The following is a 21,826-nucleotide window of genomic DNA, read 5'->3' as shown; positions in this document are numbered from 1 at the left end:
GTGATGCTCTCCATCCAGGCGAGGAAAGTGTTGTGTGGGATTTACTGCTATGAGAGACACCTCAGGGGCTGGTGTTGCTTCTATACTGTCAGGTTTTCTCTTTCTACCCCTCTCCCATCCCTTAGTGGACTTGTCTTGTATGGCTCTTGCTCCTTTCTGGAGAAAAAAATATTGCTTCTACCCAAGAAAAGTCAAGAGAGCACAGCAGAGCTGCTGCTGGTGAGAAAACCTACGGAGGAACCTCCTGAGTAAATCTCACCTGGGATAGCACTGGAGGAAACTGCAGAAGATGCACCTCTAGGGCCCTACCAGCCTGTTCCACTGCCAGCACCTGTCTGCGGCCTGCTTGGGGCTGATGCTTTCTCTTTGCTGAGACTTTGTGTCTCCTGCTGTTTGTTTGATGTGTATTAATAATGTCAGTCTTGCAAGATCTGGAGTCACCTCCATTCCCGTTGCCTGTTGCTGAGCTCTTCTACTCACTTTTCCTAAATTAAAAATCTTACACTTGAAACCACCTGGACAAAGGAGCATGAAGGGAAACAGAGGCACAAAATTATTTACTCAAATAGCTAACACAGGGCTCCAGATGAGGCCTCACCAGGGCAGAGTAGAACGGGAGGAGAACCTTCCTTGACCTGCTGGACACTCTCTTCTTAATACACCTTTCAAATGTGCTCTGATGCTACTGCCACAGCTTGCCCATGCCTAACTGCTTTTCCCACAGGACACGCTTTTGCATCCTTGTCCCCATGGCTTACAGGGAGATCATTAAGGGTCAGAAAGGATGTCTCTTGAGTTCCTGAGTGCCAGGATGGTCCAGCTCACAGCGTTGCAGCCCAGAAAGTATCCACAGGGGAGGTTGGTGCCAACCTATGCTTTGCACTCTAGAGGAAAGTGTGTCTGGGGCTGCACTGGCCAGTGCATGGGTGACAACCAGTGACAGTGGCCACTGTGCTCATCATCTTCTGCAAAGGATGCCTGCCTGGTGGAGGCTATTCCCACAGCTGGGGGAATAGCCTCATCCTGGGGGAAAGCCAGCGAGGGAATTGCGGGGCAGGTAGACATTTTGGCAGGGCAGGTTACAGGATGCTGAGCAGGAAGACTGCGAGGGCCATCACACAACAGTGAGCGCTGGTTATCCCCGCTGGCTCCTGCCACCTCTACTACCCAGGATGGCTGCTCAGCCATGGGCAGGCCTCTGAATAAACTGAATTTAACCCTGGAATTTGGCATTCATTAGGCTGGCCTGAAACCAAGACCCATCCCTTCAAAACCTGCAACCCTCTTTAAAGTCAGTAACAGCAAGGTGCCTGTTTGCACTCACTGCCCACAAGCCCGTATCTGCTGTGGATAACCTGCCCTGGCGGGTTTGGGAGCGGGGAGATTGAGGCTGGGAGGCTGGGCTGGGCAAGGCAGGCAGCATGGGGCAGCCAAGGCCAGCAGAAACAGCCATTCTCTAAAATTAGACTGCCAGGAAATTTGTTTCCTAGAACAGACGTTTTCCATTTGGGGAAGAAACATCAGCTTTATCCTTTAATTCACCTTTCTTCTGGGTTGGAGAAGCTCGATAGGGTTGGAGGCAGCTGAAGGTGCATCAGCAGCTGGCAGCTTCACATCTGCACCCCGGGACAGCTCCAGGCTCCAGGCAGGCAGCGAGGCCCCACACAGCCCCTTGGTCCCCAGGCATGGGCTGTATCCAGCCTGGCATGACCATGAGCAAGCCACTACCATGCTGAGCCCCACTGGGCACAAATTTTGGGCTTCTCAGGTCCCAGTTGAAGGGACATCTCCAAAGTTCAGTGTCTTTTACAGTCACAGAGCAACCTTGAAGGGACAGCCAGCAGAGTCCAGCTGGCTGCTTCCCTCCTGGGACCTAAACACCCAGTAGTTTAAAATATTAACCTTTGGAATAATGTCTGGTGGTGAAAAAGATCCAGACTCTGATGTTTTTTCTGTGTGTTTGCATGCACATGAAGGGGAACTCAGAAGCTGCTGCAGGCAGGCAGCAAACCTGCCCCAGACAGGGAGGACACAGCTGCTCTGTGTCAGTCAGTGGTGGCCACTAGCTGGGCTGTCTGTGGGAGACAGAGCTTGATATGCTGATGGCTGGGCAACACATCCCTGCTGGCACCAGTGCTGCCCCCGGGCTCCTGCTGAAGAGGGTAGCACTTTGGCTTTCCCTGGAGTGTTCAGCCTGATGGAGGTGGTTTGTCATCCCCCTTTGCCCACCTCAGCAGGCAAGACTGAAGTGGAAATGGGAGCACACTGAATAAGTGTGCCAACTCAAGTCCCAGTGCAAAGCTACTTAGGGATGTGGTGTGTTATTCTCTTTTTTGAGTGCATGGATGCTCAGGCTGCCACACCTTCACTTCTAGAGACACACAATGTGCCCTGGACGCAAGTGTGTGCTCCTGGTAGGCTGGCAGCCCATGTCCTCTTCCATGGGTGTGATTTCCCTTTGCAAACAAGCTCCAACGTAGCCTGTAATTGTAATATTAGCTTCTAGGATGAGTTGCTACCAGCTCAGAGCTGCATTCAGATCTGCATGTATATTTGGACTGCATGACTGGAAGATTTTGAGATAATACATGCACACCTTGCAATAACCCTCATTTGCATGGATATTATATTTTTCAATGGTTGCTGAGGCTAGTTTGAAAACAATAGAATTGAAATTGTTTTTCTATATACATCTCTCTAAATGCCACTCTATCCAAGCAGTGTATTTCCCATAGCTGTGCATTGCCACCGGTGAGGGCTCCCAGAAGGCTGACCCTGGCACTTCATCAGTGTGATCTGCCAGCTGGGGCTGACCACAGCCCTCATGCCCTAGATGTTTTTGCCCCATGGATGTAACAGCAGCTGATGGCCTGAAGGCTCCCAGCTGGCCTGATGCAAAGCACACCTGGTTACACTGATTGCTGTGGATCATGCATAAAGTCTCAGCTACCCCCCAGTAGTATGGCAGTGTTATGGGTTGTAGTTCTGGTTGGGTGTATTGCAACAGTATGGTAGCCCTGAGGTAAGTCTGGTTTGGGGAGGGTGGTTCTGATTTTGGGAGGACTGGAGGTGGAACATGCTTGACTCCTTTATTTTTTTTGCTATTGTGCAGTACTTGCTGCAAAGGAAGTTTCCTTGGCCCCACCATTGTTGTGTTGCACTGAGTGAGTGTACTGAGGAACTTCAGCAAGAACTGTAGCTGTACTGTGTGGGCATTCGGGCAGGCTCCGCTCGTGGGTTGGGGGAGTGAACCAGTTTGCACGGGAAATCACGGTGAGATGTGTGTGGTGGGCATGTGCCCCCTCTGGGGCTGCGTGATGTGGAGAATGCTGGGTTGTGTTTGGTGTTTCCAGCTCTTCAGTGGCTTGAGGTTTGCCAGCTGCTATCTCCTGGCAGAGGCCACCATGTTGTGGGATAAGCACCTTGGGAACCTGCTGGTCACTGTATTCCCTGGGTTTTTGGGTGATGGTGCTGTCTGGCTTCAAGGCTGCTCTCAGAACAGGGGGTTGGTGTCTCCTCCTGCAGAGTTGGTGATGCTGCCCATTTGAAGAGCCAGGCTGTGTTGGCTTGCCTCTCTTCTCTGTTCTTGCCTCCTGAAAACCTCCTGGGTTTCTGCCTGCTGATGCCAGAGTAATTTCTGGGATGGAGGTGTCAATAGCCTGCAGGGCTGAAAAACTGCTTGAGCTGATTGCCTCTCTGGATGAGGGAAGGACCTGTTTACACGATGGTGCTTGGGTGAGGATAAAGCCCAGGGCTTGGTTTTCATGGCTTATCTGTCTTTATTAAGCTCCAGTTTTCAACTTTCCATTTGTGTGCCGCTCTATTATACTTTTTCCCCTTCTGAACTGGTTGCATCAGCAGGGCTTTAAAGAAATCTCTTCAGGATAATTATTCCACATCTCTCTAGTGGATTTGCAATGTGACAGGGTGTCTGCATGGGTGTATTAATAGTACTATAATACTGTATATCTCTCTTTGCCCCCAAGTGCTTAACCTGTTGAGGAGTGAAGCCTAAACAGAAAGATGTGGCAAGTGAAGCAGAGCTTTCTGCCTCGCTTCCCAGACACCTCAAAGCCATAGGGTGTAAGAGAGGAGTGGTTTTTCTGCTCCTGACTCAAATCTAAGTTTGGCCCCCCGAGTCCCATGAAAGCCCCCCCAGCCTTCAAGCATCTGCCCTTGCATTTGGGGCTGTGGAGAGTGAATATTACAAGCACAGCTGAGTTTCTTCCCAGACCACCCCTCACCTCCTCCACTGTCTTCCTCCCCTCTGTGTTGCCATGCTCCTTCTACCCCACTGCCCTGCCTGTTCAAAAGACAGGGAGCGGTGGCCAGCCTTGTACCTGCTCTGGATGGGCAATAGATGCCACCAAGCCCTGTGCCGTGGTGCCACCTTTTTGTGTTCAAAACTACTAGGCTGGAGGCATTCGTATGAATGAGCGGTTGCTTAGAGACTTTAGACCCCTGCTTCTCTCAGAAATGGCAGGGAAGCCCTGATAAGGCCGAGGGGGATCTCCCCTGTGCTTCCCCACCTGCAGGGGCTTAGGGGAGGGAGCAGAACAGTGGCACTTTAGGGCACTGCGTGTCACAGCAGGAACAGGGAGCGTCAAGTATGAGTGGTCAAAATGTGCAGAAGTGTCTTGCTGGACTGTCAGCCTTTCCAGTAGTGCTGCCATTCCTGGGAAAGCTTCCCTGTGACAACTCTGCCATCTGCCAAGGTCTAATGTGCATGGAGTAATTTTAAAGTATTAAAACTGCAAAGACAACTAAGTTGAGGAGGTAGGTATGGACACAGGGCAACAGCGGGATGGCTTTTCCCCCTCTCTTGTCTCCATTTCAGAGGTGCAGGTTGGCTCCTCCCCAGGCTTCTGTTCTCCTCTAAGGCTCTGGGTTGTTAATTCCTTAGGAAAGCTGAGCCCTGGCCTCTGCCTCCTCTCCTCGAGTGACATGGGTACACACTGATGGCTAGTGGCTGCTCTCCACCACGCAGCAGGTGGGAAGAGAAAGACCTATTTTGATCCAGGGCTGACAGGGTTTCTCCAGGCCATGGAAAGAGACTCTGCATTTTGTTCCAGCTGTCCAGCAATAGAATATATTTAACTTAAAAAACCAAACAAACAAACCCCACAGTATCAAAACACAGCAAGTCACAATCCAATACTTGGCAATATAAATAGGCATACAAATGGTCCTGTAACCCCTCCGTTCGGGCTCTGGCACGAAAATGAAAGGCAGGTTCGCCACTGGGGCACAAACAGCACCCCTTCCCTTCTTCCTCAGGTGGGGAAACCTGATACACCCAAGTGTGTCCAAAACCAAGGAAAACATGGGCTCAGGTCAGCAATGGACAACTTATCCCCCTCCCAGCCTGTGGAGCAGTGCCTGTGTGGGCCAGGGTGGGATTGTTTGCTGGGTGTTTGGGGGAGTGCTGCCATCACCTCCAGGCAGTGCCCATGGAGGTGAGCCCCTGCTTCGATTCCAAGCCCAAATGTGCCCTTTGACTTGTCTACTGGAAGCATCATTAGAGTTGGAAGCTGGACTGAGCTACTCTCGCCTTGTCGGTTCTAGTCTACGTGGAGCCCTCACATCCCACTGCACCACTTTGGTGGTGAGGATGCGGGGAGCTGTTGCTTCCCTCTGGCTGGTCGGTGGGCGTAAGAGAAGCAGGATTGAATTTTAGCCTGGAACTAGTTATGCATACAGATGACAAGAGGAAGGATGGCTTGTGGGTGGCATGGGGCTCCTGTGGGATTCACTGTAACCACCCCTTGTTCAGCCGCTGCCACTGTCACAGGGTTTGACAGCACTCTGGTCCCGTGGTGGGCATGGAAATGATGAGTGCCAGTTTGGAAAATAAATTGCAGTGCTGCCTGAAAGTGCGTTGTGCATGTGAGTATGAAGTCAGCTAGAAAGTACAGGGGTGTGCTGTTAGCACTGTGGTTAGCAAGCGTGGGGAAGAAGCCACAGTTTTTGACTGGGAAGGACGTCGGATTTAGCCAAGCTCACAACTCTCCTCGCGTCTGGGCTTTAAATGTCGGTGAACTCTTGGTGGCATCTTGTAGAGAATGTGGTTTGGGTTGAATAGCGATAAAATACACTCTGGCTGGAGTGTATGTGTGTAGGTGAACTGCAGGGTTGTCTCAAAACAAGTAAGAGGCAATGGTGGAATAAAACAGCCCCTGAAGAATGATGAGACTGTGACTCTTCAGGCTCCTGTCCATGGAGCTTGGCACTATACCTTGTGTGTCACGGTGAGACTGTGACAAAGGGGAGACTTCCAGCAGAACCGAAGATCTTTAATAGAGTGTGTGACAGTGGCTGCCCGTGGGGAGGAACACGCGGCTTTGTCTCAGGAAGCACAGGCTGTGGCACAGATGGAGGTACCTCAGACGGCTGACGGATCCCCCCGCATGGCTGCGTGCCAGAGCCATTCCCAGCACAGGCCCCACCGACTTTCGCTGTTGTGATGGCACAGGGGCCACAGCTGAGCAGTGCCAGCCCCCGGCAGCAAGGTGGCAAAGGGCCGGGAGGGCAGAGGCCATCTTCCATAGCACCTTTTCCATGGCAAGTACAGATTTGGTAACACCAACAAACTTGGAAAAAACTGTTAATGTGCTCTGCATCAAAGTGGTTGGAGAGACCCACGATGAAACGGGTTTACAACTGGCAACAAATGTCAAAAAGACGTTTGGTTTGGTTCTTACCTGGAATTGCTTTCCACCTAGTACATCAGCTGTTCAGCCCAGCTGGGTTCAAGTGCCAAGGAACTACTTCATTAAAGCCCTTTGTTTTTTTGCAAGGGGAGAGGGAGAAACTCGGTTTTCACAATCAGGAAAGAGCGGCAGCAAATACTGTGGCACTGGCAGATGGGGGCAAAGCAACTGCAGTTATTCTTTGTCACCTGCTCTCGCTCTTTAGCTGTAAAACTTGTGTCTAAAACATCTATATCTGAAAAGCAGAAGATGGTATCAGGAAAGCTGGGGGCCGTGCACCTTCAAGCAGATGGCTAGCTGGCTGGCTGTGGCCACTAGCCATGACAGTGTGGAGGCAGGGGCTGGTTTGCAGCAGCGGTATGGCACGGCTCCCGTGAGCCAGAGGCAAGTTATCCAGCCCCATTGTTGGTGGGCATCCCGGAGGAGGAGGCCTCGCTCTGCAGCACTCTGGAAAAAGGTAGAAAAGCACTGGTTGATTCATTTGGCCTTGAAGAGAAAGATAAGTATTGCTGAGAGAAGAAAGGTCTGAATTAGCGCTTGTCTTCACTGCATGGCTCTTCTCCTCAGTGCATGAATTGTGGGCACCATGCAGGTACCTCTGGCTTGCTGTCAGCTTCCCCAAGGCAGGCTCCCCAGGAACCCCTCAAGGGGTACAGGCTCTGTCTGGCCTGTCCAAGCTCTGCTCTCTTACGAGAGGAGGAAAACCAAGTCATAGAATGACAGAATAGTTTTGGTTGGAAAAGGTCTTTAAGATCAAGTTCAACCACTAACCTCACATGGCCAAGCCCACCGCTGAGCCATGTCCCTCAGCACCTCAGAGGTATTTAAAAGATACATAGATAAGGGTGGTGACTCCACCACCTCCCTGGGCAGCCTGCTCCAATGCTTAAAACCCTCCCAGTGAAAAAGCTCTTCCTAATCTCCAATCTAAACCTCCCCTGGCACAACTTGAGGCCATTTCCTCTTGTACTGTCATTCATTACCAGGCAGAAAAGACAGACCCCCAACTCACTACAACCTCCTTTCAGGTAGCTGTAGATCAAGCAGTGATCAAGTCACAGAGTGTTTGTGTGTGACATTACAGATGGGACTGTGCAGACTACCCTCCTTGTGACCAGTAAGGCCTGAAATCCTGTCTGTTGTCTCCAGCTTCCTCAGCCCTGTGTCTCAGCCTCTGAGCTCACTGCACCCTATGTCTCCCCACTCCTTGCCACAGAGAGAGCTGAAACCAACCTCAGAGGCTTGCTGTTGCCTGAGAGCACACTGCTATTCATGCCTGGGCTGGGGGAAGCTTGGGGGTGCTGGTTGTAATCAGGACTAGTGGAAAAAGCAGAGATTTTAATCATCACTATGACCACAGAGAGGCAGTTTGCAATTTGCTGCTTGCTCCCCAGTAACAAGGCCAATCTGTGAAGTTGCTCCTGTCCAAAAGCAGAGTGGGAATCTGTCTGGTGGTAACTAAAATCAGTTGGGTAAACCCCCACAACAGGCATATATAAGGCCTTTTGTGCTGCCTGTCCATTGGACAGAGTTCAGAGCCCTGAGTGGTGTGTTGGCTGTTTTCTTGGCTTCACCAATCTGCTAGAAAGGTCAAAAAAAACAACAAAAAAAGAAATTGCAGAGTAAAACCTGAAAGGAAATAATAAATCCTGCACCTCTCTGGCACAGTGCTGCTGGTGCCAAACTCCCTCGTGCAATAAATGTAGCCAGCACACAGATGTTAACTGAAGCAATGCTCTCTGCAGACCACTGATAGTCCTGGGGAGGATGGCATTTCCTTTCAAGCCCTTCCCCAATTAATCCAGTTCTCTCATCCTTGCTAAATCCCAGGGACAGACAGCACCAAACATGGCCTGAAAGGCCAGCAAAACCCTGGACAGGCCAGCAAAACCCTGGACATGCCAACAAGGAGCTATTCCTAACACTTCTTGTTCCCAGGGGACCTTTTGTACAGGTGCTGGGTCTCTGGGATGGAGCATCTGCTGCCAGCCTGACATCTGATGCCACGGGAGATACGACTTCTGGCAGTTTAATGCCCAGTAAAAATGCCAGTTTGTTTAACCCTCCCCAGACTGAGACTCCCTGCACTGCCTGTGTCCTAGATTTTTAAATCCATCCTCTAAAAGTGAGTGCATCTTGACAGGCAAATTGTTCTTAAGCCACCCTTGGCTGCTCCTGTTTCAGAGCTTCTGCACCCAAAGACTTTGCCTGGTTTCTTTTCAATGCCTCTGCTGGCTGGTCTAGTGAAACTTTTAAGCCAAGTCAGCAGAGGCTCCTACATGTTCCCTTTTGAGACCATGGTCCAACTAACTCCATCCTCAGGCAGTGTGGACTTTGCATTGAACCACTCTGTTTTGAAAGATGTGAGGAGTAACCATTGCTCCTGGTCATTGTGCTCACTGCAGCTGAGCCAGCAAGTTGTTTGGTGGTTTGAGGACTAGTTACAAACCTTAAAAAAAAGAGATCCCACCAGTCACAGCAGCAGCTTGTGGAGGTGTTTTCTAGCAGTGCTACTAATTCCCTGGTTGCTCACGGTTAGGATCCTGTTTACTCCTTATTTTCCCAAATGGGAAATGAAGCAGAGCTGCTCTGCCTTGCAGTAAATGCTGAAGCTCAATTCTGTAACATCCATACAGTCCTGCAGATGCTACAGCACAGATCACTGAGAGGCCACCCTCTTAAATGCTCCTTTTGGTAGCCCTGCTTGGGTTCCTCTCACCCTGCTGAAACACCAGCTGGGATCAGAGGGGTCACTCCACCTGGATGGCTGATTTAGCTCTGCACATAATGTGATCAAACCACAAAAGCACACCCCTATGCCATTTAGCCGTGGGCCTTCCACCCACGACTGCTACCGAACACCTGGTTAGCACCAGGTCACAACACTCGAGCTTTGGGCACTTACCCGGGGAAGCGGAGCAGGGATGCTGCTTCAGGCAAGAGCACATGCCACACTTGTAAGGGGATCATTTCCAAAGCATGGAGACACTGGCAGCAAGTCCCTCCCAGGTGGACAGGAGGAAATGTCTGGAGCTGGTTTTTTTTGGCTCCCCCAGTACTGTTTGACACTAGAAGCTTTTGACAGCATGTGGCTGCATCTGCCACTCTGGAGGCAAAGTGCTGTGGGCCACCAGTCTCTTGCCAGGTAAAGCCTCCCTAGAGGCCGGCGGGAGGCCTAGTCTTCGCATGGTGCCAGCGGATGGAAGGAGGGAATGGCCCCAGTCAGTTCAGTGGTGCAATATGATTGACAGCAAGCACGTTTCTCAAGACATCTGCAAGGACAGTGCTTTGTTCAGCATCATATATACAGAGACAGCAGAGGAGGCTGGGCTGAGCCCTCTGCTACCGTGAAGCAGTCAAGGATGGACTCTTGGGGTGGGGGGAAAAAAGTACCACTGGTTTGCTGTTCCATACTGTACGTGTATCAATAGCTCCTTGGCATTTGATGTTCACAGCTGGTTTCCTTTGACAGTGAGCGTAAAAAGGAGGCAAAGCATCTTCAGCAACTTCTCTCTGGGAGGAGAGTTCCCTGCTCCCTCGGCTCAGCTGCCTGCCCAGGTGCCACCTTCAGCAGGGGTGTTTCCTTCTCCTGGCACCCTCCTTCTCCTCTTCCTCCTTCTCACCGGCTGCCCACCGTGTGCTGGCCAGGGCCAGTCCTAACCCATGCTGTGCTTGCCCCATCTCCACTGCTCAACGGGATCAGTGCAAGTCTCCATCGGCTGCTCTGCACCTCCGCTCCGCTGGACCGGCAGATGAACCGGGTTCAGACAGAAGGAAACAAAACAAAAGGAAGAAGAGAGACAAATGGTAATGAAAAGGTCCGTGGCCTACAGCTGCCAAAGGAAAGTTCTCGCCGTGTTTCTCTGACCATACTTGTCCCAGCCACTACAGCTGCTGTGGGATCCCCTGTTCCTTGTAGCCTGTGAGGAGGGAGGGGAAGGGAACATGATTAGTGTTAGTTCCTAACAAGGACCCTCGGTGAGACTCAAGCGAGCCACAAGCTTGTTTTACCAGGAGCGGCAAACCCTGTGGGAGAATGGGGTGGGGCTGCCACATAGTCCCTCGTGGCAGGCTCAGCCTGGCGAGCTGCCCTGCTGTGCTTTAGCCCCCACCTGCCCGGTGCAGCCACCTTCCTGGGCACAGTGATGTGGCTGCTGGTGGCCACTGCTGTGATGCTTGCCTGCCTGCCTGCTGCTGGGCCCGGCCTGGGCAGAGGCACCTCTACTTGAACAGCTTAGAAAGGCACAGTCTGTACCAGTGGCCACAGATTCCAGTACAGCCTGACACCCTAAAATCTTTCTGCCTGAATTATTCTGTATGAGAGCATGGTTTTCTGCAGTGTAGAGAAAATGTATGCCCTTTGATGCTCCAGAGACATCACTGTTCCCAAGCACTGACCTGGCTGCTGTCTGGTCATGCAGCTGACACACTCACGTCTCTACTTGGGATATACATCTCTACCTCATCCTTCCAAAGGACTGCCAGGTAGGAGGAGGCTCATTTCCTCTATCCACCTTTTAGTTTCCATGCTGGCTTTTGCTAACAGAGCTCTGCATCAGCAACCAATTTGCACTGCAGCTTGCAGAGGGGAACCTCTTGAAGGACAAGGAGGATGCCTTTAACTGCAGGCTGATAGTGTTCAACCACAGACCTCAGGGTGTCTCTGAACGCCCTTTCCTTAGTGATACTATTGCAGCCTTGTAACGCACTTGCTTTGCTTCAACCTAGCAGAATTACAGGTGCTTTTGTTGGGGCACAGTAGCCATCTGGCAGGAGTGAAGGAAACAGAACTTTCCAGCAGCAAAACCAATTGCACTGGGAAACTGCCCTTATCCCTCTTTGTCCACCCCTTCTCCTCTTCCCCTGGCCATGAGGTCTAACATACCTTCTGACCAAGGCAGCAAATCCCTCAGTGGGGCTCTGTGTCGGCTCATGTTTGGCCCCGGAGGACACCGCAGCCCCACTGTATTGCTGCCACATGGATGCTGCAAAGGCTCAAGTAACCTGTTCCGTTGCTTCTCACAACTCCTTGAGGCACTGCTTTATTTGCTATCCTGTATGAGCTGGTTGAGGGGAGGCTGCAAATCTCATACAGGAGGGCTCCTTTCCCTGAAGGGCTAGGGCACGGAAGGGCAACAGAGGAGCACCCGCAGCTCTCATGCTGACACAGGATAACAAGAAAAATACTAGGTTATTTAACACTTTCCTTGTTGGTTGCAGTGACAGCACCAGAAGCTTTACCTGCTTTAAGAGAAGCTGAGAGTGTTATTGTGATAACATCGATGCAAAAGAACTTTTTAAAGAAGCAAGTGAATGCTCCTTACCTGTGCTGCCTGCAATAGCCCAGATCTTTCAGCTAGAAACCTTTTAAAAATCCAGAGGTTTTCTCTCTTTGTTTAAATAACGTAAGTAGCCTGTCATTGTTGTATCTTGGATTTCAATTGAGCCTGAAATTTCACATCTCAGAAGAATGCTTAACTCTTGTAACACTTTTCCATTGATGCTTTTCAATATTTCTTTCCAATCCTTCTGTCGGGCTTTTGTAAGTCACTTAAAAAAGCTGAACACAAACTACCAGCAGGTACCTCAACCCTTATCTTTAAGGGAGTTTTTGCTGAACTAAGAATTGGCGCCGATAAACGAACTTCACCGTACGTTGGAAAAATCCACACGTTCACTCAGCCTTGGCAGTCTGATCTCCTGCTGCTCAATGGGTGCAAGGAATAGAACAGGAGATTAATGACACTTATCAGGACACGTTGGCCTGTGCTGCATTGCTGCCCATTCCGTGCAGCTGAATGGACAGGCTCTCGCCTCTTTCAAACAGCTTGTTCAAGGAAAGGGAAAATGATGATTTCTTATTCATTTATGTTCTAAATGCGAGTCAGCTCTGAAGGCAAGCTGGCTGGAAACTTGTAATATGGACTGGTCTGAAGCATTGGTTTAATTTGTTTAGGGGGCACAGTAAAAAAACTGCCAACCAACTACATGGACCAGAGAGCTGAGGCATGCCATAAATCCTTAGCTAAAGTAAGCAAGCGAGGTTATGCTTACTTTAACTTGCTTGTGTAGCCATGCCTTTATTAAGATTTAATAGAAATCCTTTCAGTCCTGCTCTAAGTTTTGAAGCTGGGTGGAAGCCAGTTGCAGTGGCAGAGCCTGTATCTCTCCTGACATGACCAAAGTGAGACAAAAAATGACCTGTCCTGTGCTAAACTTACTTATTAAAACACCTGAGACTTATTAAATAGTTTACATGTGCAAATAGTTACTGCATTTCTTGCAGAGGAGGAGCTACTCTGTACACAGCAGCTTTACACTAGTATGCCTGCAATACAGTCATGGTGCAGTTCTGAGGTCAAGATTATGTTGGTCTGAGCATCTGCACACAAAACCAGTGATTTAATCAAGTTTGTTTGTAATTGCACTTCTTCTGTAAACCACTGTAAGGTTCAGGCAAGACGAAACCAGTTTGTGCACAAGCTGTCCTGCCAGGCCTGGATTCACTCAGAGGGTGGCCTCTGGATGCTCTTGAGCCTGAAATGTGTCCCTGTCCTGCTCCAAGGCTGCCCTTGGGACAGCTTGAGGGGCATTTTAGTGCTGGGAAGAAAACATATCCATGGGGCTGTACAGCCATGGGACAGACACCGAGACAGCTGGACAGACAGAGGTACAGGCAGATGGCTGGACTTGGGCTGGGAGCAGGCAGCACTGGCCAAAGTGAATACCAAGTGCTGCTCTCTGCAGGGTGCTGCCACAGGGCGTGAGGAAGAGGAGGAGGAAGAACAGAAACAAACTTACCTTGTGAAACTTTGATGGTGAACAAAAGGAGGCAAAGGAACATGAAAGAAAGAGAGAGGGAGAAATGTAACTGTAGATGATATATCCAAAACACATGGAGAACCAGAAAAGAACAAATAAATTGGGGCTGCAGAGTAAACAGAGAACAGCTGCTCTACCACCAGACATTCACACCAGGGCTAAATGTCATTTTAAACCCTTGTACTTGAAGTGAATTACTTCATTTGGGCCTCTTGTTTAAAGTGGACGGGGGAATCCTCAGCTGCTTTCCAGCTCACCTGTCCTGAGCTGGACAGAGCAGATGGACTAGCACCTCTGAGTTAGCTCCCACAAACGCTTTCCTCTGTGACACTGCTCTTTCACAGGTTTGACTCAAGGGGAACTGCTGAAGGAAGGCAGCAAACAGGAATATCATGGTGTACTAGGTGGCACAAGGTACGTTGTTCATGGTCCCAGAGCTGGGAAAACTATACCTAATTGTTTCTTGGCAGTTTTGCTGATCAGTTTGCTTGTACTCACAGATAACTCGCAACCATGGCATGCCTCAGTCCAGCTGCAAACCCTGGTGATATTTAACATTCCTACAATATTTTAAGGACTTACCCTACCACCACAGCAAAATAAAAGGGTATTTTTATTACCTTCCTCAGGCATAGTTTGGGGGATAGATCTGTGTAGAAAAAAATACCATGACAGGTCTAAGTGGGGAATTTGTCCTCAGAATTTCCTTCATCTCATGAAGGGTCACCAGCTGGTTTAAGATGACATTCTCTTCTGAGCCTCTCAAGCACTTTCTGCTCCCTTTCCTTCCCAGGGCAGCTGCATTACCTGCCCTAGCAGGTGCCCTGCAGAGAAGAAAAGCTCGGAGAAGCTTTCCAAAATCTCTTGATGCCTGAGCATACAATAACTGTATAATCATCTGCTGCTGCTCGGGCAAGGTGTGAGGGCTGCAATTAGCAAAGGATTAACAGGTGGACAGCATGATTACAGGTAAGTTCTTACTACTGGCTGGTGGTCGGTTCGTGAGAGTCAGCTGCGTGCTTAAGATCCAGGGGCTGCAGCAGGAGCCCCTGTCCAGTGAAACCACAAGTGATGGCACCTTTGCTCTTTCATAGGCATAGCCTTGCAAGTCATTAATTCAGAAGCCAGACACTGAGCGAGAGCTTCCTTCAGAAACCAGGCTTCACTTCTCAGCTGGCATTCCTTAGAGGTGAAAAGATACCTGGACAAACAGTCTCTTGAGTTCTGTCCTCCATGCCACCTCACTGTGACTGTGGTATTTCTGTCAATAAATGTGACAAAACCTTTTAGGTTTAGGGAGTTCCTAGAAAGCCCGTTCCTCTGCACTCATTCTGCACAAGGCAGCTAATGAAGACTTGTGCTATGTGGGCTGGGGACAAAGTGTGCCTCTGACAGAGGAAAACTTGCCCAGAAAGCCTTAGGAGGCTCATTTTCCAGTTGGCTGTAACTAGCTAATTAGCTCTGGTTTGCCTGTGCTCTGTGCCTTGTCCTCGCGGCAATGACGAGGGGTTTGCCACCACCAAGGGCAGCTGGATATTTGCAGCAAGGAGGGGAGAGTCCAGAATATTATTTTTTTGGCAAAAGAATTAAGTGCTTCATTTTAATCTACCTTTGCCTTCAGACAGCAGGTAAAGAGAAGGACGGTTCCCAAAGCCATATGGCTGCTTAAAGAAAATATCTGTGGTGTTTAATGGGGCCAGCTGGCAATTCATTTAAATTAGCACAGAAAATGCCCCATGCCATTGTGCTGCCAAAACTAATTAAGTGTGATAGCAAAACTGCCTTCAATTAATCTCCCTTCTGGGATATATCCCTCTAAAGGGCACCTTACAGGAGGTGAAAGCTGACTCCCGAGGTCAGTCAGTCTCTTCCCACATCTCACCTTGTGGGTCTACCTGTTCTTGGAGTTTTCCAGTGACAGAAAGGGCAGATCCTGCCATGCCACCTCATTAGCATTTTGACCCATTAGCATTTTGGAGGGAAATCACCTCCTAATTTCCACACAGATCCCCCCTGCTGTCGTTTAAGTCCGTCTTAGGCTAAACTACCGCCCTCTCGCATTTACTAGCGTGATGAAGCTCCTCATTGCCTGCTGTCTCACTGGCCTCTGGATTGTCTCCAGGCTGTCCATACGAGGCACAGCCTCCAAAACTGGCCACAAGCCTTGCCGCAGCTTTACGTGTGCTGAGAAAGGTGAGGGGGGCCAGCTAACGTCTCACAGGCTCTGCTCCTACCTGCCTGAGAAGTGTTTGTTCCCTCCACAGCAATGTACTCCTGTACAGCTTGTGACTCACTGCAGCCACCACATCCTTCTCTGAAAAACAAGTTGTTCCCTAGTGCGTATTTAGGCTGTTGATTAATCCTTCCTTAGCATCTTGGACTTGTCACTACTGAGTAGCATTTATTTTTATCAGGCCATTTCTTCACAGAATCACAGGACAGTAAGGGTTGGAAGGGACCTCTATAGACTATCCAGTCCAATCCCCTGCTAAAGCAGGTTCACCTACATCAGGTTGCTCAGGAATAGGTCCAGGCAGGTTTTGAAAGCCTCCAGAGAAGGAGACTCCACACCCTCCCTGGGCAGCCATTACCTTCATAGGAAAGAAATTTTTCCTCATGTTTGATTGGAACTTACTGTGTTCCAGCTTGTGCCCGTGATCGCTTGTCCTGTCACTGGGCAATACAGAAACAAACTCACTCCATCCTCCTTCTCAATATCTGCCCTCTAGGTTTTTATAAGTATTGATAAGGTCCCCTCTCAGTCTTCTCCAGACTAAACAACCTCAGGTCTCACAGCCTTTCCTTGTAAGAGAGATGTTTCAGTCCCCTGATTATCTTGGCCCTGCACTGGGCTCTCTCCAGAAGTTCTCTGTCTCTCTTGAGCTGGGGAGCCCAGAACTGGACACAGGACTCCAGATGAGGCCTCACCACAGCAGAGCAGAGAGGGAGAAGAACCTCCCTTGACCTGCTGGCCACCCTCTTCTTGTTGCATCCCAGGATGCCATTGGCCTTCTTGACCACGAGGGCACATTGCTGGCTCAGGTTTAGTTTATTATCAATCAGGACTCCCAGGTCTCTCTCTGCAGAGCTGCTCTCCAGTAGGTCAATCCCCAGCCTTTACTTGTGCTCGGGGTTGTTCCTCCCCAGGTGCAGGACTCTGCACTTGTCCTTGTTGAACCCCATGAGGTTCCTCTCTGCCCAACTCTCAAGCCGGTTGAGATCCTGCTGGATGGCAGCACAGCCTTCTGGGGAATCAGCCAGTCCTCCCAGTTTGGAACTTGCTGAGGGTACACTTATCTGATGAGGGTATGTCCCTTCGCCCAGGTCACTGATGAATATGTCGAGTATGATTTGTCTGAATGTGGACACTGCCCTCTCTATGCGTGCCATCCCTGTAGCCACCAGTGGTGCAGGGCTGCTAAGCCCCTTCTCTGGTCCACCATCAAGCCATAAATGTAAATACTGAACAGAGCTGGAATCAGGAGGGACCTTTCAACACACCTCTCATCTCTTTCCAATTCAGGAAAATGCATTTAGAGAAGAGTTCTCAAGTGCATTTTCAGGCAGGCCACGTCTCCCTGGCTTGCTGGGAGGAATGCTGTGTGAGACAGTGTCAGCGTGTGAAAGTCAAGAGAGATAGCTGACTGCCGCTGCCACTCACAAAATTAATCCCTCTGCCACAGGAGGCAATCAAGCCAGTCTGGCACAGCTTGCTCTGGACAAACCCAGGGTGACTTTGTTTCTTCTTATTTTCTAAATGCATGCAAGTGACTTGTTTGATTGCCTCTTCCAGGAACCGAGGTATACCTGATTGGCCTATAATTCTTCTCCTTTTCCCCCTCATTAAAAACAGTATGACATTATTCCCAAAGCTCTCCCCTTGAAGAATGCTCATCCTTTTAATGGCTGAGAATTAGCACTAGAAGATGAAAAGCTGCAATGAGCCTCCCTAATTCCCACCCAGCTCTCTACAAGCTAATAGATGGGCAGGCCCTGATCCAGGGAGTGAGGCACTCATCCCTCAGGGAAAACTGGAGCAGAGTCCTCAAGTCCTGGCTGCTTCCCATCCTCCTCAATGCTAGCCCCTATCAGCTTAGGCATTGCCTCTAGCCCATCAAAACCCTACAGCACCCTCACAGGGAGGCATGGAATCAGCCATTTCAAGAAGATGACTAGAGATGGGCAGTAGTTTCATACTGTTTAACCATTTCCCAACTGCACGCAGATTTGAGTTGCAAAGGTGTACAATTTCTGTCCAGTGCATCTAATCGTTTGCTTGCACACAAACAAAACCCAACCAAACCAAACTGTTTCCTGGCAGTGGTTTTAAATGAAATGTGTCATTTCTTGCATTTGAATCATTGTTTCCTTTCAGAGTTATTACTCTTTTTTTCAACATGTACACAAAACATGAAAAAACAAACCATTTGGTGTCTGACAGGGCTATTTGATCCAGCTGGGAGAAACTGATCACTTGTTTTGATTGAAAAATTAGTTCTTGCATTTATTTTCCATCCAACAAGATCTGCTTTATTTAGCTGTTATTTTCTCTGCATGGTATGTAAACTTAAAACCCAACTATTTAATGAGATGGCAAAAAACTGCCAAGGGTTCCAGCTTGTCAGATTATATATAGCTGGTTAACTTAAGAGTCATTGGCTTCTCCTACCCTTCTCCATTGCTGGAGAGGCTGGGATGAAATACTGCTGCTGTGGTCAGGGACCTCTTGGCCTGAGCATCCTCACCACATGCTGCCTACCCACTCTCTGTCTTCCAGACTGGTGAGGTCCAGCCAGGTGCAGGGAAGAGCTCTGGGGTGATACTTTCAAAATGTATGGTTTTCCCCAGCAACCAAACTGGAAAAACAGTAAGATCCTCCTGATCCCCAGTCCCTCTATCCACAGGACATACGTGAATAGGACTATGGAGAAAAGCAAGTCACAGTTTCAGCTGTAGCCCTTTCTCTGGACAGATGCTGTAGCTCTTTTTCTGGACAGATGCTTTCCTGCCTTTCCCCATAACTGCAGAACTGGCTCCTGCCAGACAGTGAACTGCACATGGAGGCTGTCCAGCAGAGGAATAGGAGAAGAGTGTATGATTATGAACACATATGTATGGGATTACACACAAATTGGTTGGGTTCTTAAAAGACGTCACAGATGTAGAACAATTCACAATTTATCCTCAGAAATAACTTGGGCTACCCCTGCTCTGTGGGTACTTCTGAAAGGAAACTTGGCAGGTCATTTGCAGGGACTCCAAAGTTTGAAGGGCAGCACTGCCTTCATCCTAAGAAAAGCCTTTAATCTCATGTTTAGGTTTTCAATATCCATCGTTTGCTCTGTGTGGGGATGGCTCTTAGTCTGTAAATTGAAGCAGACTTAGAAATTAGCAGGTGGTTTGGTGAGAAAGTTTAACTCTTGGGCTAGGTAATTGAAGATGTGCACCGTTTTCCTGCTGTTTTTTTCAATTTCATCCACTTCACCTTCAGGTAGATGCCTGGCAATTTCCTGAGATCTCTCCTCTCCTCTCCTCTCCTCTCCTCTCCTCTCCTCTCCTCTCCTCTCCTCTCCTCTCCTCTCCTCTCCTCTCCTCTCCTCTCCTCTCCTCTCCTCTCCTCTCCTCTCCTCTCCTCTCCTCTCCTCTCCTCTCCTCTCCTCTCCATCATGCAGCCACAGATGTCATCAGTTGAGATAGAATCATACAATCATTTCATTTGGAAAAGACTTTTAAGATAATCAAGTCCAATCACTAACCTCACACTGCCAAGCCCACCACTCAAATATATTCCTCAGCACCTCATCTATGCATCTTTTAAATATCTCCAGGGATGGTGACTTCAACACCTCCCTGGGCAGCTTGTCACAATGCTTAACAACCCTCCCACGGAAAAAGTTCTTCCCAATAAGTGACAAAAGATGACAAAGTGAAGCCCCTTCAAACCAAAAAGCAAAGGCTCCTGGTAAGACACTCTCTGGGAAAGACGCTTGCTTTGGGAACTGCCTGCCCTGCCAGTCTGAAGGATCTCAGGCCTGTTTGGTTTGAGGCAATGCCCACTGGCCTCTGCCAGCCTTTGGAAAGGGAGTGGGGTCTTGCAGATGCAACCAGCACTCTGAGTTGTGGGTTTTGGAGGCGAGGTGAGCCTGTCACATAATTCTCAACAATACAATACAGATATGGTACAATTTTTACACCAGTAGAAGTCTTTAGCAGATACAGTTACAGAACCTGTATTCTAGATTGTTAATATAGAATAACTGGGTAACTTAAAGTATGTACGTTTAAAAACCAATTCCTCTCCTCTTCTTCCTCTCTTCTTTCCCTAGACTAACAATTTGGGGGCTGCTTAAAGGGTGTAGGGGAAATCCTTCTAGGAGTAGCTAAATGGTCCTGCTTAGCCTAAGAACGTGGTGTGAAACAAGAGAAAAAAAAATCTTTGGATAAACATGTTTTGGGGAGGAAGAGGAGGCTCCAGAAGAGTCCCATGGGCTTTTCTGGGGACAGCTGGCCCCGTGTGCTCCCTAGGGCAGAACTGGCCTCGCAGGAAGGTCATACGAAGCAGAGAGATGCACCTGGAGTGACAAGGGAGAAGGGGCTTTCTCATTGAAACATGCATGCAGATTCAATCAGGGCAGGAGGCCATCCAGACAGCAGAATTCACAGCACTGCAGGAGGCTCACTTCTTCCCACCCTTTTCATTTTATAAAGGAGACAGGAAGATCCTAACCCATGTGGTGTGATGGCAGGCTGTTCCAGATGTCTCACAGGGCCCATCCCAACTGCCTCCCAGCAATTCCTCTGTCTGATGTGTTTCTCATGGACTTGCAGAGCCCACCCTGTGGTTCTTCTTCCCTACAGTGCAGTCCAGTGACTTGCAGGGGCATTAGCTGGAACCCAGCAACATGGCCATGGAGGAGAGAAGTCAGCAAGGTAAATAAGCTGTACTTACTTGCCAGAATGACCATGTCCATGCCCCAAAATATACTCATAATCCAGCCAACCATCACGATCGCCGTCAGGATCTGAATCAGAGCAGCAGCAATGTTCAGCCAGAAGACACAGCACATGTGCCTGTCAGGGAGATCAGTCCGGGCTCCACACAGAACGGTAAAAGCAGATACAAACGTACCTAGGGAGAGAGCAGCAACAAAACACCCAGTGAAAGCCACTGCTTCATGCCAAAGTTCTTCCCTTAGACCTACTTCTCATGACATACCAGTTTTCATTCTCCCATTGCAGTGCTGAAAACCTAGAAACACTTTGCAGGAGGAGAAATTGAGGCACAGCCACATCTCACTTAAACACTCTATTGTCTCCCATTGAATTTCACTGACATGTTGTACTTGAAAACCAGGACAGAAAAAACACTCTTTGGATTTTGGTTCCTTTCCCCTTACCCAACAGTAACCACTTATGCACAGTGGGTAGTTTACAAGGGATTGTTCCCATGCGACCTGATCTAGGTGAACCTGCTTCTGCAGGGAGGTTGGACTAGATGATCTCTAAAGGTCCCTTCCAACCCCTACCATTCTATGGTTCTATGATGCTATGACTGCTGTGTGTCTCTGGAAATACCAGACTACCTTTTCTCTGCCTGGTGGCTCTCTCTCTGGGAGAATATTTACTATACTGAAGCCCTAAAAGGGTAAATTGCAACCAGACTTAGAGCAGGATTGGCTGTATAAAGCTGTACAGCCCTGGCAGTACGTTACTATTCACAAATTCTGCTCTAGGAGGAGCAGACATTAAAAAAAAAAGGGTGCTAATGTGGCACTGCATCTTTACACAACGATTTCTCCAGTCACAAGTTGTTAACTGTGAGCATGTTTTAACAAAGCAGAAGCAGCTAAACCAGTGCTGGAGCCAGGCAGCCTGGTGTTGCAGCCCTTGCCTCTGCCTGACATCAATTTATAAAACTTGTAAACACCCTTCAGACTTCCCAGAACAATTCAGATGAAGGAACTTGCTGATATAAAGCTGGGGTAAAAATCTACACCACAACAGCCTTCACACAGATTCTTCCTGCATTCACCACATTGAACAAGTCTGACCACAGAATCTTAAGGGTTGGAAGGGACCTCAAAAGATCATCCAGACCAACTCCACTGCCAGAGCAGGACCACCTAGAGTAGGTCACACAGGAACTTGTCCAGGTGGGTTTTGAATGTCTTCAGAGAAGAGACTCCACAACCCATCTGGGCAGCCTGTTCCAGTGCTCTGTCACCCTCACAGTGAAGAAATTCTTCCTTGTATTACTTTGGAACTTCTTGTGTTCCAGTTTATATCCATTGCCC

The 21,826-nt window shown here is 49.1% G+C and overlaps 1 protein-coding gene across 2 annotated transcripts in view; it reads right to left on the bottom strand.

The window, feature by feature from the left end:
* Positions 1-5,126: 5,126 nt before the first annotated feature.
* Positions 5,127-21,826, bottom strand: part of STUM (stum, mechanosensory transduction mediator homolog) — a 49,552-nt gene continuing 32,852 nt past the window's right edge. The window contains exons 2-4 of one of the 2 annotated variants that reach the window (XM_061990163.1): positions 20,482-20,661; positions 9,616-10,630; positions 5,127-7,157 (exon numbers count right to left, since the gene is read on the bottom strand). In XM_061990163.1, coding sequence (XP_061846147.1) covers positions 10,596-10,630; positions 20,482-20,661 — 215 coding nt within the window. In that variant the 3' untranslated portion in view covers positions 5,127-7,157; positions 9,616-10,595. The remainder of the gene's footprint in view (positions 7,158-9,615; positions 10,631-20,481; positions 20,662-21,826) is intronic. The other variant, XM_061990162.1, reaches the window with a different exon arrangement.

Source organism: Colius striatus, chromosome 2 (assembly GCF_028858725.1).
Source record: "Colius striatus isolate bColStr4 chromosome 2, bColStr4.1.hap1, whole genome shotgun sequence".
In the NCBI taxonomy this organism is placed as follows: Eukaryota; Metazoa; Chordata; class Aves; order Coliiformes; family Coliidae; genus Colius; species Colius striatus.
Note: the sequence above shows the minus strand (reverse complement) of the source record. Positions and strands in the feature narration are given on the sequence as shown.